Here is a 14,780-nt window from a genome sequence, read left to right as displayed (position 1 = left end):
TCTCAAAGTGTTTTGACAGGGTTTTTGCACTAGGTCGTCTCTGCGATCTGTACGAGCTCATCAATCTCTAGGTCTCATGCGCGCTTTCTTCCTCCTCTAAGTCAACCGAGACAAAGGCCACATCATCCATGTCCACCTCACCATCAATTTGGGTCTCTGCGTCCTCTGAGAGCCCTCCTTCAGAAGTCGGTCCATCCCAGTTCCCATCCTCTGAGACATCGTCGTGCGGCCCAACCTGCTCCGGCATCTGCCTGACCGCCACGAGCCTGCCTGCACCAGAGGGCTTCGGGTGGGTAGGAGTCTCATCGACTCCCCCATGATCACCCTCACCCTCAATGGCAGACGCGCCTCTCTCCATAGGAGGGTGAGATCAGGGTCGGTGCAGCGTGGGATCGGGCCCTGGGTCGATTGGGAGAGCCGGCGGCGGTTGTAAAGCAGATCGACCAGATCGGGCCTCCCTATTTGAAGATAGCACCTTAGGGTTTAGGTTTCCTTGAGCCGCACGTTGACGGGTTCCCAGATTAGGGCGGAGACGCATAGACACAGAGGACTGCGGAGCCGTAGTTCGGGAGGGAACCTCCCGAAGGTCCGGAACGCTTCTGTCGGGGTAGGATTCAGGCGGCGACCTACGATCGCCTATCGCCATTGCAACCCTAACCCTAGACGAAGCAGACTTTTAGTTTAACCCCTCCTTTAAAAAGCAAGAAATAAATGAAAAATATGAGCATAAGTGCCAGGTCTAAGACTTGAACCCTGTGAGCTGGTTCCACCACAAAGAACCTAACCATCTGAGCTAGGCTCAGTTCACGTTTAACCTCACTGTTGAGAGTCGCCATTGTTGTTGCGACGGCCGAGTCCCTCCTCTTTCTTCGCCGGATGCCAATCGGTATAAACTAGTAGAGTAGCATGGGTTCCCTCTTAAGAGACACTTTTTTCGATAAAGGGCGACACAAAATAAGGATCTAGTCGAGGCATCTAGATCGCAGGTGGAGGTACACAGTCGCGTGCACATCCTTGGCATGTACTCCCTCCGTTTGGAAATACTTGTCCTAGAAATGGTTGTATCTAGAACTAGAGTTCTAGATACAATCATTTCTAGGACAAGTATTTCCGAATGGAGGGAGTATATCACCATGTGATCAAATATATGAACATTCATTAGAACTAGTTCTGGCAGATCCCTATGTAGGATATCTCGACGTGACGATTAGGCCAGAGGAAAACCAGGAGACAATTTTACCCAATATAAGGGAGCTTGTATTTGCATATCGAGATAGAGCTCATCAGTAATGGTGTTTGTGGTGGAGCTACACGCTAATGGAAAGCGGTTGTTTGTCGGTCATCATTGGCACTCCATTGGCATCCGGTTGAACGGGAGCCCTTCTTCTTCCTTTGGGTCTAGAAACCAAATAGGAGGTGGTTCAGCTTCTGTCCAGAACCCATGGCTTCTACTTTCGACGAGCTTGGCAATTGGAGGCAGAGCGACCGTGGTTTTTGCATATCTTGATAGAGCTCGTGATTAATGGTGTTTGTGGTGGATCTACGACATTAGCGGAAGCGGTTGTTTGCCTATCTTCAGTGGCCCACCATTCACTCTGTGGGCTGAAGGGTAACCCTTCTTCTCCCTCTTTGAGTGGAAACCAAATAAGAGGTGGTTCGGCTTCTGTCCAAAGTCTATGGCTTCTACTTTCGACGAGCTTGACAATAGGAGGCAGAGCGGCCATAGATTTTGCATATCTTGATGGAGTTCGTCATTAATGGTGTTTGCGGTGAATCTACGACGCTGGCGGAAGCAATTGTTTGCCGATCTTCAGTGGCCCGCCATTGACTCTTTGGGCCGAAGGGAAACCCTTCTCCCTCTTTAAGTGGAAGCCAAATAGGAGGCACTTCAGCTTCTGTCCAGAGTCCATGACCTTTACTTCCGATGAGCCTAGCAACTGGAGGTGGAGTGTGGTGGTCTCGATGTTCCAAGTGAGGTCATCCCCAACTAGGATGCGATATGGGGCCACTTACGTCCTGATTTGCCCATTTCATTCTGTTTTGGGATCCTCCTTGTTAAAGTCAGTGACTGATATGCAATTATTTTCTTTTTATGGATACTGATGTAAACTGCTTATCGTCATTGCTCTATGTCTACTTCAGTTTTTTTGAAAGAAACACCCAAGAAGCATCTTATTTGAAAGACAATAATATCCATTACTCTCTCCGTCCCAAAATAAATATTGCTGATTAGTAGGCAGTACTCCCTTCATAAACTAATATAAGAGCATTTAGATCACTAAAGTAGTGTTCTAATTTTTTTGACGGGGAAATATTTGGAGCTTTTATTCAACAATCGAAGCCCCTGCCGAATCTGCAAGGAGGCTAGTTACAATGATGCCAGGGGCAGAGTCAAACCAACATTCTGTTACATCCAGTGTGCTTGCATGTCTAGCACATAGGTGAGTAGGGTAGTTGGCTGTTCTCGAAATATATTGAATACAGAAAGACTTAAAACTAGAAGAATGCTCCAAAATTTCGGACAGGATGGGCGCCACAACAGTCCTATCATCATGACGCGAGTTCTAGAGATTAACGACCTCCAGGCAGTCGGATTCTATCACGACTTTCTCATAACCCGTAAGCTTAGCAAATATGACACCGTCCCGGATTGCTAGGGTTTCAGAGATAAGGGGGTCGGTAATCCCCTTATAAGGTTTACACCATGCAGCTCTGAAAGTGGAATGGGATCGAGCAACTCCTCCCACCCCTCCTCTTCGAGCTTCCAATGCAACACTGCCATCAGTGTTTATCTTGACCTCCCCCTCCTCAGGTGGCATCCATCCATGGCCCGGAAGCATCCGGGCCTGAGCCTTTGGTAGATCAAGCAAAGCTAAAGTATCTCTGGTCATTTTCATGGACTGTATTGGGTCGAGACCACCTTTATCATGAGTTATATTATTTCTAGACGTCCAAATAGCCCACATGATCATCACCAGTTTGGCTCGATCGGACTCAGAGAACTTGGGATCACAAGTGATATCCTTTGACCATGTTAAAGGGTGTAGATCAGGTCGGTTTACCCCAAGCCAAACCGGAGCTTGAGTCCAAAACCCTCTCGCGTGGGAACAATTCAACAATGCATGCATCATGTCTTCATCTTCATGCTGACAAATTTTGCACTGGCTCACTGTTGCTATATGTCGATATTTGAGTGTGGATTCTACTGGCAGAATACCTCGTAAAACCCTCCACCAAAATACTCTCACTTTTGGTAGAACCTTCAGTTTCCATAATGTGGTCCATAGCTGTTTCTCTGTCGCTGAAGTTTCGACTACCGTCCCTTCCTCTAGAGCCAAATGCTCGTTCTGAGTCACGAGAGCGCGGTAAGCTGACTTGATAGTGTATGAACCAGATCTCTCCAAAGCCCATGCCAAAATATCATCACCACCGCCAATCCATAGGGGGATGTTCAGAATGGCGTCTGCATCTGATGGTATGAAGTTCTCTCTGATTACCTGATCTTTCCAGAGCCAAGTTTCAGGATCGATAAGATCAGACACTTGTTGTAGCTGCGCATTACCAATGTGAGCAACCGGAGTCATAGTTCTGGTATCAGGGATCCATTTTTCCTCCCAGATAGAAACGGTCGTGCCGCTTCCAATGCGCTTAAGCAAGCCCGATTTCAACACTTCCCTGCCTGCGATTATAGCCCTCCACACAGCTGAAGAAAACTTAGGTGCAGTAGCTTGCATGAAATCACAGGAGTGGAAATATCTTCCTTTCAAGACCCGCGAACAAGAGAGTTGGGATTCGTCATCAAGCGCCACCCATGCTTGCCGAGTAGTGCTAAATTAAAGAGTTGCAAGTCTTTGAATCCCATCCCTCCTTTAACTTTTGGTGCAGCCAAAGAAACCCAAGATAACCAATGTAAAGACCGGCGATCAAGGTTACTGCTCCACCAGTATTTGGCCATAAGCGAGGCCAACTTCTTACACATTTTTTTCGTTAGCTGGAAGCAAGACATACTGTATGTGGGAATTGATTGGGCGACTGCTTTAATCCTGACTTCCCTTCCAGCGCATGAAATAAGTCTCTCTACTCCACCTTGGAGTTTTGACCGAATCCTCTCCCCGATGTGGTCAAAAGTTCCTCCAGTAATTCGACCAACAGCCGTTGGAAGGCCGAGGTAGCGTTCACCAAAAGCTTCCACTGAAATCTGCAGTGTTTGCTTTAGTAAAAACCTTGTAGGATCAGGAGTGTTTGGGCTAAAAAATATTGCACTTTTTTCTTTATTCACTGCTTGACCAGAACACTCCTCATAGATACGAAGAATCTCATTCAACCGATGAGCACTCTGCACCTTAGCTTGCAGGAAGATCAGGCTATCGTCCGCAAAAAGTAAGTGATTGATCCAAGGACATCGATAGCTAACCCATATGCCTCTGTCGATATAAGCCCCTCCATAGAAATTCAGCAGTGAAGTGAGGCCCTCGACACAAAGCAAAAACAAGTAAGGTGATACGGGGTCACCCTGACGGAACCCCCTGGAGGGAGAGAAGAAAGGGAGAAGCTCGCCATTTACTCGAATAGCAAACCGCACTGAAGTTACGCACTTCATAATGAGACGAACAAATTCCAGTCCAAACCCCATCTTTAGCATAATCGCTTCGAGGTAGTGCCACTCGACGCGATCATAGGCTTTCATCATATCTAACTTAATAGCACAAGCAGCATTTCCTCCCTTCTTCCTTCGCTTCATGGCATGCACGCTTTCATACGCGATTAAGACCTTGTCTGTTATCAAGCGACCCGGGACGAATGCGCTCTGCTCCGGTCCAATAATATCATCCAAAAACTCTCTCAGCCGATTAGTGATCGCTTTGGCAGCAACTTTATACAGGACGGAGCAAAGAGAGATCGGGCGATATTGGGAAATCTTTTGTGGAAAACGTACCTTGGGTATTAGGGTGATGGATGTGTCATTCATACCCACTGGCAATTCACCACCATTCAAGAAATCAAGCACCGCTGGAATGATGTCATCCTTTAGGAGATTCCAGTGTTGCTGAAAAAACCCCACGGTGAACCCATCGACTCCTGGGGCTTTTGACGGTGCCATTTGAAACAGAGCTTTTTTAACTTCTTTCGCCGTGTATGGCTTTTGCAGCTCGTAATTCATCCGGTCCGTAACTCTGCTGGGTACAAACTCGAGCAGATCTTCCATCTGCCGAAAACCTTGAGACGTATATAAATTTTCGAAAAAACTTTGGACCTCTTCCCGATCCTCCTCAGGAGTGGTGCACATAGTACCATCCGGGCGTTCAAGTTTCTCGATCCGGTTCATGCGCTTACGCTAAGACATTTGGGCATGGAAATATCCCGTGTTCTTGTCTCCTTCACGCAGCCATGGTACTCTAGACCGCTTTCGGGCCCAAATCTCTTCTTGGTGCAGGGCAAGTCTTAACTTCTTCACAATCGCCTTCTCCTCCTCGGACGGCCCACTGCCCACAGATCGACTCCGCAGCTGTGTTAGCTGTTCACGTAACTTACGTATTTTGCGAGCAAGACAACCAAACTCCCTTTTGCCCCATGCAGATAACTGTGTCTGTAAGTTGTTCAGGGCCTCAACCACGCCACCTAGGCCGTGCCGACCCGACCCCTTCTGCCAAGAGTCTAGGATGAGCTGGTCATAATCTGCATGTGTCTGCCACATGTCCTCATATCGAAAGGGTTTGGGCCCTCGATGTACACTGGAAGTTAGATTTTCCCTTAGATCTGCTAAGACAAAACAGTGATCTGACTCCGCAGCAACAATGTGCCGAACTTTGACATTTGCAAATAAATCAGTAAGAGTTGTGTTGCCAAAGGCTCTGTCCAGCCGGGCTTTAACATTTGATCGACCCGACTGCCTATTATCCCATGTATATTCCATGTCTGACCAGCCCAAGTCAACCATTGCACACTCATCCATTACTTCTCGAAACGCTTTCATCTGCCACTCGGGTCTTGGTGAGAGAGAAAAGTGTTCGAAGCTGAATAACGTTTCGTTAAAATCCCCAATGCACATCCATGCTTCATGCCGGATAGCAAACAAAGTTCTCATGAATCTCCAGCTGTGGCATCTATTTTCCACGCGCGGAGCTCCATAGAAGCCTGTGACACGCCATTTTTTGGACGTATCATTTTTCCTCTGCACCATAACATCGATATGGGCAGAACTATAATTTTTGAGTTCAACATCTAGCTCAGCAGACCAGAACAATCCTAGTCCCCCACTGAGTCCAACGCTGCTCACTGCAAAACATCCCGCAAAACCAAGAGAGTTCTGTAGATTCTCCACTCTCTTGGCTGAAATTTTGGTCTCTATAAGAAATAAGAGACCGGGCCCTTCCTGCTTCACAATGCTGCGAAGCTCCCGAACTGCCTCGGGGTTCCCAAGCCCCCGGCAATTCCAGCTGAGGCAACTCATCATTCCCGGCGGGGCTGCTCTGCAGCCGCCGCCGAACATCCTGAGTTTTGAGAGTTAGTGGGAGTCGGTTTTTTCTTTTTGGTTTCTGGCTCCCTCCCTGACTCCTTCTCATCACCATCCGAACGCACCTCGCCCGCTGTAAACACCACCACAGCATTTGTGGTTTCATTCATTTGTGGTTTCTGCGGTTGATCAGTCGGAGGCAAAGAGATCTGTCAATAAACTTGCTTCGTTCCATGAGGGCCCCCCTTTCTCTTATTCCTCTGATCATGCTTCTTTTTAGGCGAGTTAACCTCTGGACTGGGATCAGCTCTAGCGTTTGTAGCACGAGCATCTTTAGTGCTACTTTGGCTAGACTGTTGCTCCTTGAACTAGCTATCATTAGACACACCTTTTTTCTTCTCCTTTGGCGCTCTCAGGCTTGTTTTAAAAGTAGTGTTCTAATTAAACGCTTTTATTAGTTTATGGAGGGAGTATAAGTGTATTGATTTAGTATTAGCCTTCTTTTTTCTTCCATTGTAGGTCTACCGCAGTTTCTTGCTCCTTCTAGACCCTTATTTTTTCCGTTCAAAAAAGAGCGAGAGATGCATGCCTCGCGTCTAGAAAAAGGGTAAAAGCGTGCACGGACTCTGTGTTACGGGACGCACACATGCGGCGATGACGTCGCTGGATGCGCACGGGCTCGAGCTCGACCGATCCATCTCCCCCCGACCCGAGATGCCCGCGCGAACTCGAACTATGCCTCTCGCAGTGAATTCCAAGTCCACGCACGCCTAACCACCCCCCGCCCGCCCGCCCGCCCCATCTGCCAGTGAGCGAAACAGTTTAAAAGACGGACGGTCCCGACGCACCCGCCCGAGCGGTCGTCCGGTCCGATGCGCCCCGGCCGGTCGCGGGTACGGCGAGGGTCGCCACCAGCACGGCAGATTTTAATCCCGACGACAGCAACAGTCCTTATCCACCGCGCTCGCGCCTCCATTAATTCGCCCCTCCAAACCGCTCCCGTCTGCGTTTGCTTCTGTACTCTCTCTATCTCTCTCTTCCTCCCCGCCCCCGCCGTGTGAAGTCGCAAGAATCTTCTTCCTGGGCCGCTGCCGCCGCTGCGAGCTGCGATGGCGACGGCGACGGCGACGGGGCAGTGGTAGTTAGTACCCATCCACGCAAGTCAAAAGGGGCCATAGATCTCTCCGTATATAGCGCAGCCCCACGGCGGCCGGTTCATTTTTGCTCGCTAGCTGCTGCTGCGCGAGGGAGTAGGAGTAGGGAGGGAGAAAGCGAGAGGCCTCCTGCTATGCCCATGGACTACGGGAAGAGGCAGCAGGGCGGCGGGGTGGTGGCGATCGAGTGCGTGGCGGGCGGGTCGCGGGCGGAGGAGTGGGGCACGGGCTGCGCCGAGACGGTGCAGACCGGCGACGTGGTGGAGGAGCTCCTCATCGGGGTGGGCGGCCGCGGCGGGCCGGCCGTGCACGCCGCGCCCTTCAAGGGCGGCCGCGCCGCGCTGCAGAAGCTGCTGCACGCCGCCTACAAGCGCGGGGACACGTCCGTGGAGGTGCGCGTGCGGCGCCCCGCGCACGCGCGGCAGCAGCTGGTGCCGGGGGAGTCGGACAGCAGCGGCGAGCTGCTGGGCCCCGGCTCCGACGCGGCGGCCGCCAGGATGCAGGCCTGCATCGTGCCGCAGGAGACCGGCGGCGGCGGCGGCGGGATGGCGATGGTGGGGCGCAGCCAGAAGTACGTGCTCCGGTCCATCCGCGACCCCAACTACGCCGTCGGCCTCGTCGACCGCAGCGAGAGCGAGTGCGTCGCCTTCCGAGGTAAACAGCAGCCGTACGGCACCGCCGCGTTTCCAGTTTCCACCATCATCCGATCCGCAGATATTTTCTAGAACCTCCGCAGATCTTTATTTCCGATTCAACTTGTTCGATTTTTTGCTTGCAATTGCGTTAGTTAGCGAAGAAAAGTACTCGTAAAAGTCGTCGACTGAGTTTTCGCTACATGCCGGGTTGGACTTGAGAAAAAGGATAGGGCGCCCGCCGGTGCGTGCATGCGCGCGTTCCCGCTGCATGCGACTTCCGCGCACGGGTTGGTGCGGCTTTGAATTGACAGGCGGCGACGCCATCTTTATCGTTTTCTCTCCCGGCCGATCGATCTCAATCGCGATCGCAATAGAATTCCTTTTGGCGCGCTCGATCATTCACAAGACTATCTCTTCTCTTAGATAAGATCCACAAGACTGGGTTTGGCTGCATGCTGGTGCGCCGAGGCATATGCTTGGATGAATGGATCAGTTGTAGTTACGTTGTAAAAATAATTTGGCGTGATCGATCACTCACAAGAGTTGGTTTTGGTTGCATGCTAGTGTGCCGAGGCATATTCTCGTGTCAGTTTTAGTCTTTTAGCTTCCGTGGTACGATCATCGCGTTTAGATAGGATATGATCCGAATATCCTCGTTGCAAGAGCTGCCGATAGCATTGTTGTTCTTGTTGTGTTTTAGGCAGCTGCCTTTGTTGTCACTTTTTCGGACTGGTAACTTGGCCTGCTCAACTTAAAGAATTGTCTTACAGGCTACATCATGCAGATGATGTGTACATGCACTGCCATCGTCTCCAAAAAATTTGACTGCACAAGAGAGACCGCGTGATTAAGGTAGTGGTTTCGAGATTATTAGGCGTAGCCGCGTACTAGGTATACGGTAGTGCACCCGTACACACCAATGCTTAGCCGGATCTTACCAAACACACGAATCATTTAGTCTAGCCCTAGTCGCATGCCCCTACTTCCAGGCAGCAGACACGGCGGTGCACGTTGAATGGAGTCTGCATCTGATTCAATCATTCATAGTTTCATACTACACGGCAAGGTCGTCCACTTGCTGATTTAGTATTGAATGCCGCTGTTCCTCTGAGATCGTAATGCGGTTCGGAGATTCACCGGTTGACTTTACCTCCTAGGTCGATGATGTCGCGTCCGGCTTGTTCGCACCAGGAGTAATAAGTAACAAAAAATAAAAAATAAAAACTCGCACATGATTGCAGATCGTGCAGACGCCTTGGTTCCAGCTAGCTTGAGATTCCTCTGCAAATCTAACGTCGTCTCCTGATGATCAAAATAAAGAACTGAATCACGGTTCGAAATAGTGTTAGAAATGTCCTAATGCTACGTCATGGCCGACGTTGATCGCTCGCTGACGACGGCGGCGGTGGTGCTGTGCATGCATGCAGGGTCTCGGAGCTCTCGGGTGGTGTGCGCGCTGAGCAAGGCGCAGCTGCAGGACGGCTACGTGTCCTACCCGTGGGAGAAGAAGATGAAGGAGGTGCTGCCGGTGCCCAGCGCCAGCAGCTTCCTCTCCCTGCTCGTCCTCCCCACCGCGCTCGACCGCGCCAACTCCCGCTACAACTCCGTCGACGACACGCTGGCCCGCGCCAACGCCTGGTTCCTCGCCTCGCAGGCCGCCGGGGTGCCCATCGCCTTCCTCAACGTCCAGACCGAGGCCCTCCTCACCAAGGTTCCTTGTACTATATTTTTTTTGCCATCAGAATGATCGTGTGTGGGATGTTTTGGTGTTTTTCTGACGTTCTTATATGGCATGCATGGTGCAGATCTCCGGCGACATGGCCTCGGCGACGGTCAACTCGGGGTCACTGGCCGACCTCCCCAACCTCGCCAACGCGAGCCTCTACGGGTTCGAGGACTACCACGGCGTGGACATCGGCGTGGTGAAGGCGGTGCGCCTCTGGTTCACCGCGGCCGCCGGAGAAATGCCCGTGGAGATCACCCTCGAGGAGGGCGACACCAAGCTCGGCTTCGCCATCAGCCGCACCGAGGAGGTACCAATGCCGGAGGAATGTCTGTCCCTGTATATGTCTCTAGTTCTAGCTCTAGTGCACGTCTGAACTGATTCGCTCTTGGTAATGGCAATGGGGTGCAGGGCTTCCTCTACATCTCGTCGGTGATGGAAGACGACGGCGACCGGCCGACGCCGTCGACGCGGTCGGGGCTGCGGGACCTCTACCGGGAGGCGAAGCGCGCGTCCAAGCTGCTGGTCATCTCCCGGGTGTCGTGCCGCAAGGTGCTGCCGTGGATGGTGTCCACCTCCGGGGCCATCCGGTGCTTCGACACCGTGTCTCTCAGCCAGAAGCTGTCCCTGCACCGGCACGCCCTGCGCCCCATCCTGCTCCACGTGCTCATGTGGGACTTCGGCACCGACGCGCCGAACCGGCCGCAGGGGGCGCCGTGCCCGACGCCGCAGCCGTCCCCGGCGTTCGCCGAGCTGCTGCGGCAGAACTCCTTCTCGTGGGTCGACAACCAGCCGGCGCAGGCGGACGGCGAGCCGGGGATGGTCCAGGGGAGGGACACCGCCGGGGACGCCTCCTTCAGGTTCCACAACTTCTCGCTGCCCAACAACTGGGTCTGAAGTTTGATGAAACGCCTCGACTACGTGCTTGGCCGCTGTGCTGTACATATGTACATCTCGATTAGCCGGTTTGTGATGAGAAGAAACAACGCTTTGCAGTGTCACAGCTTACTGCGCAGAGTGGAGTGGACTATAACTTTGACCCCTAAAATAGTGTTACTAGTGCTGTGCGTTTGATGTTTCAGCTCAGAACAGATTTATCGGTTGCAAAACGGATTGCAAGGATGACTTTCGTAGAGAGCAACGCTGATATCAGTTCAGTACACTTCGGTTCGAGAATAACAGTACTGCTATTATTTAATTTTCACAGGTGCTATCAGTTCAGTACACCAGAGCATGAGCATCCACTATAACTTAACAGGGGGGTCAAATGGACATATACTTAGCATGGACATAGATAGAGTTGTGTCGGAAATAGACCGGCGCAACCTCGGTATGTCAACAAAGTTGAATGAAGATACAAGTATCAGCTTGGATTATCGCAATTCGCGTTCTGACCACAGAAGGCAGATTAACGAGTCACCAGATTAATCGGCGGTCTGTGTGCGCCTAGAGTGCAACCTTCCCTTTCAGATTAATTGCTGAGAGCTCTTGTTCCACATACTCCCCGGCGCATATAGGTGGATAACTATGAGCATTGGGTGCTTCAGCAAAGTGGCCCAATGGCTTGAGCGTCGCATCGGAAGCAATGTGCGAGAATAGCTGTTTGGACATACATAGAAATCAGTTAGTCAATAGATCGGCAGAGCACAGAGGATTCTGGAAATTGTCACGAGGTTAGCAGACATCGTGGGAACTGAGAGTACTTACTGTTGATGAGATCCTCCACAAACTTCGGTTCTGCTCTTTAGCTAGTTCTATTGCCTCTAATGTTCTCTTGGTCACCACTACCTCATGCATTCCAGCTAAACATTCACCACCTGTAAGCCATTCCAACTGCACAGAAAGGAACACATCAAATATTGACAGTTTAGTGTGTGCACATGCTTCACTACCACACCCAACACCCCGGAAATAACGCCCAGCTCTCATTTGCCTAACAGTTCCATACAAGTATTTACAGATCCTTACACGCAAGTGTGTAATATTTCAGTAAAGACTCAGATATGAAACTAAAGTTTGATTTCACGATGACAACATCAACTATTGCAGGAAAAACAGTACTTCTATATAAGAACAAAATATTAAAGATAATATCATAAAACTGGTATTCACCCCTGCAACCAATATGCATAAGTATCGTTTCATCAAACTATGAGTGCAGAACAATTAAATGTATCCAGTGAAAATTGGCAGAACTAACCTGTTTCCCTGACTGAATGAGAAGACAGCCAACAGGGACCTTCACCTCCATCTTTTTACCATTACTTAACCAAATGTTCAGGCCTGGAAATCTACTACGGCCATGGATGGTCAAGAAATTAAGATCATAATGGAACCCAGCAAACACAGTGCCCTCAAAACCATGACGCATCAGATTACTTCCGGTTGGTGCTAGGAGGTGCGGTCCCTATTGAAACAAGAGAATAATTGAGCAGTGTCAGCACGATGATCAAAGAACTTCAACATGAATAACTACTTCTTTTTAAAAGAACACGAATAATACTTCTAGTACTCAAAATGTTGAATTGCACGACTGAAAAACCAAAAGATCTCATACCACACCTTTAAACCCACTAAGGCATTGAAATATTACTAATAGCTGGAACTTGGCACTGTTTTAAGGACATTCATTTCAGATAAATTTAAGAATTATAACAAAACGAGTGAGCGTGCCAAGAATCACAACATTACCTCCTTCATCAAAGAGGTAAATGCATCCTTTGACAAGCCAAATCCAATCGCCGCCATCTCAGCAACAACCTACAAAAGAAGTGTGTCCAACCAACTTCTGAATATTGTATAACATAGATTTGCCATGTATAAACTGCAGAAAACATCAACTTAGATAAATTGTGCACTGGATATGTACCTCAATTGCAGAAATCATTTTTGAACCCCAGGAATCCATGGTCTCTTTCCACTCCGGTAATCCATCAGGAATAACAGGTTCTGCGTTCAGCTCCTACACAAAAATTGCTCACAATTCAGCATATGACGCACAAATAATGGCTAGGGGTGAAGCGTGGAATTCATTCAGACTTCCACATCACAGTGGAAGGATCATGTAGAAATGACAACCTTAAAGCGGGTATTCGACGGGCGAGGGCCCACTCTCCACATGTACCGCCACTTCGGGTCTGGCCCCTTAGGGGTGGCTGGTTGAAACTCCTCTGGCATACTCTTGATCCTGTCTTGCATCTCCTTGTCGACGAGGCTGCGAGGCACCTCCACGCCTTCAGGTGTCACGCCGACCTTATCATATAAACAGGATCAAAATCCATCATTGCAAACGGGGTTAACTTAAGCCTGAAGGCACCACACATTCAGCGTAACTTTTGGATATATCAATATAAGTGCCTGAATTTTCAAGGCGATTTTATAATGCAGCGGATCATATCAGATAACTTGAACTGGCAACAAGTACTACTTACTACTGATCCTAGAATGCCCAACTTAATAATTTTGACGGACCCTAGCCCCCCTCCCCACCTAATCGGGCACCATAATTCGCCGGGGAAGCGGGGGGATGGGGAGGCTACGGTACGGCCCCATGAAACGGAATCATTTAGTAGTACCTGGTAGTGGAGGTGGGGGCGCTCCTGGAGGCGCTTGGAGTCGTCGGACCGGGCGAAGTAGCGCTCGACGACGTCGAGGAAGCGGTCGTTGTCGGCGGCGGTGCAGCGGGGGTCCTTGACCAGCAGCGCCCCCGTGTCCCGCAGGCTGGCGCTCACCGTGGCGCAGAGCGCGCGCAGCGCCTCCTCCGCCTCGGCAGGCGACGCGGCCGCGTCGCCGGCGGCGGCCTGCAGGAAGGGCGCGAGATCCACCACGGGGAGGTCCATTGGGCTGCGCGGCGGCGGGAGAGGCGAGAGTTAAATTCCGCTGCCGCTAAAAAAATGAGGGGGATCGGGTTGCGGAACCCGCGCTGGCTGCGTCTGTGACTAGTAGTAACTGGTGGATGGGACAGCGGCCAGCGGGTGGGGCGAGAGAGAAATGTTGCGTGAAGGAAGGGGGCCGAGGGAGGGAGAGCCGGGCCCGGAACAGCAAACCGGGTGCGCACGGAACCGGCCTGGATAGAGATTCGCCTCCCGATACGGTGGCACTGCTGGCTGCGGTGCGGTCGCGCACGCAACGGAAAAGCCAGAGCGGCGAAGAAGCGGCTCCTGTTTCGTGCGCGTGTCCACTTGTGTCGTGTGGTGGCTTTCCAGCCCGGCGATTGCTTTTTTTATGAAATCTGCCGTACTCGTAATAATTACAGGTCACTGATTTGGATCTTCAAATTCAATTCAATAAAATATAAAGTAAATTCTATGACTAAGAAATAATATATAATAAAATCTCTTGAAAACACCCGCTTCGCGCTATCAGTCTCTGCTAGAGAAAATGTCCCGAAACTTCGGTAAAGCGGCTGCAATTGGACTGGAGAAAATATCAGTCTCTGTCAGACTCGTAATAATGATTTTTTTTAAAGTGTTGAGTTGCCATTGAAAAGCATAGGAAGCCTTGATTGACGAACATACTTGGACCGGGATGATCACCTAGAAGTGCAGGACGTCGGATCACAATATTTTTACCATTATGTCGATGCAAGATTTCAATTCCACAAAGAATCAAACCAAAAAAATGTTTGACACACCAACATAAACTCATCAAATCCGAATAGTCGGGTCTACAAAGACCGAAAACTCTTCAACCTCATATGGCACCGTCAAAAGAACGAGAGTAAATTTATTCTCAAAAAAATGATCACTAGACGATGACGGAAAACATAAAACTCTTGAAGGTGAGAGGTCCCCCCCACCTCTCGGCGCCAAGAT

General features: G+C 50.4%; 3 protein-coding genes across 3 annotated transcripts; 1 reads left to right on the top strand and 2 right to left on the bottom strand.

Annotated features, from left to right (window-relative positions):
- Positions 1–5,335: 5,335 nt before the first annotated feature.
- LOC147965877 (uncharacterized) lies at positions 5,336–5,914 on the bottom strand. Its single transcript, XM_087530645.1, has one exon. The coding sequence runs from the start codon at positions 5,912–5,914 to the stop codon at positions 5,336–5,338; it is 579 nt and encodes a 192-aa protein (XP_087386771.1).
- A 1,489-nt stretch (positions 5,915–7,403) lies between these two features.
- On the top strand, positions 7,404–11,088 carry LOC125514375 (uncharacterized). Its single transcript, XM_048679685.2, has 4 exons — positions 7,404–8,262; positions 9,671–9,954; positions 10,049–10,276; positions 10,378–11,088. Exons 1-4 carry the CDS (start codon positions 7,743–7,745, stop codon positions 10,861–10,863), a joined length of 1,518 nt encoding a protein of 505 aa, XP_048535642.1. The 5' UTR covers positions 7,404–7,742; the 3' UTR covers positions 10,864–11,088.
- Positions 11,089–11,134: 46 nt separating this feature from the next.
- LOC125514376 (2-oxoglutarate (2OG) and Fe(II)-dependent oxygenase superfamily protein) lies at positions 11,135–13,934 on the bottom strand. Its single transcript, XM_048679686.2, has 7 exons — positions 13,542–13,934; positions 13,045–13,218; positions 12,836–12,928; positions 12,658–12,726; positions 12,167–12,373; positions 11,674–11,799; positions 11,135–11,565 (listed from the first exon to the last, which is right to left on the bottom strand). Exons 1-7 carry the CDS (start codon positions 13,803–13,805, stop codon positions 11,413–11,415), a joined length of 1,086 nt encoding a protein of 361 aa, XP_048535643.1. The 5' UTR covers positions 13,806–13,934; the 3' UTR covers positions 11,135–11,412.
- Between the last annotated feature and the right edge of the window lie 846 nt (positions 13,935–14,780).

This window comes from Triticum urartu, chromosome 6A, assembly GCF_056163025.1.
Source record: "Triticum urartu cultivar PI428250 chromosome 6A, HENAU_Tu73, whole genome shotgun sequence".
Taxonomy (NCBI): Eukaryota; Viridiplantae; Streptophyta; class Magnoliopsida; order Poales; family Poaceae; genus Triticum; species Triticum urartu.
Note: the sequence above shows the minus strand (reverse complement) of the source record. Positions and strands in the feature narration are given on the sequence as shown.